The sequence below is a fragment of the Frieseomelitta varia genome, unplaced genomic scaffold (assembly GCF_011392965.1).
Source record: "Frieseomelitta varia isolate USP_RPSP 00005682 unplaced genomic scaffold, Fvar_1.2 scaffold_449, whole genome shotgun sequence".
Taxonomy (NCBI): Eukaryota; Metazoa; Arthropoda; class Insecta; order Hymenoptera; family Apidae; genus Frieseomelitta; species Frieseomelitta varia.
This window is the reverse complement of record NW_025110200.1, coordinates 6,462-7,104: the sequence shown is the minus strand read 5'-3', so window position 1 is coordinate 7,104 and position 643 is coordinate 6,462. Positions and strand designations below refer to the sequence as shown.

Genomic DNA, 643 nt, shown 5'->3' with positions numbered 1-643 from the left:
AAAAAAAAAAAAAAAAAGAAAAAAAAAAAAGAAACGACGTTCCTCGATCGGATCTCGAAGGACTTCGCTGTTGAGTTTATCGATCAGCCATTTGAAAGGCAGAAACGTAGGGAGATCTGTCTTCTTACCTGGTCGACGGCTCTCTGAAGGATCTGGCATTTGTCAGTCTTGCCAGAGCTCATGTCCGTGGCGGAAACCAGCTCGGCAAGCTCGTCGATAAACAGGTTCTCCTGGTTCCGTCGTCTTTTTTCGTTAAGGCACTTGTTACTGTAAACAATCAAAATTGAACAGATCACTGGATCGTTCTGGCCGTCTCGCTCGGTAATTCTTACTAGGTTTCGGCTGTTCTCCAAAATGGAGGATTAAATTAACCTTCTTTTTCTCTCTCTTTCTCTCTACGTTTCATCGACATCGTCCACGTGAAAATATTACGACTGTACTTAAACTCTGATTGAAAAGAAGTTTCCACTTGAGAATCGAACGTCGCGTTATTTCTCAGAAATTTACTTGACCAGAGGTAGAAGTAGGGACCGAATAACATTTCAACGCGGCTAACATTTTTATCAAACGTCTAATTGGAAAATACGATTTATGGAACGAAACGTTAAAAACCCAATATCTAAATTAATATCTAAATTGTGCA

At 40.1% G+C, this 643-nt stretch overlaps 1 protein-coding gene across 1 annotated transcript in view; it reads right to left on the bottom strand.

Moving 5' to 3' along the window:
• LOC122532353 (nuclear receptor coactivator 2-like) overlaps positions 1–356 on the bottom strand; it is a gene marked incomplete at its 5' end in the record, with an annotated part of 23,549 nt that extends 23,193 nt beyond the window's left edge. Inside the window, one exon of the mRNA XM_043661070.1 lies at positions 129–356. Within this exon, the coding sequence (XP_043517005.1) occupies positions 129–356 (228 nt within the window). The remainder of the gene's footprint in view (positions 1–128) is intronic.
• Between the last annotated feature and the right edge of the window lie 287 nt (positions 357–643).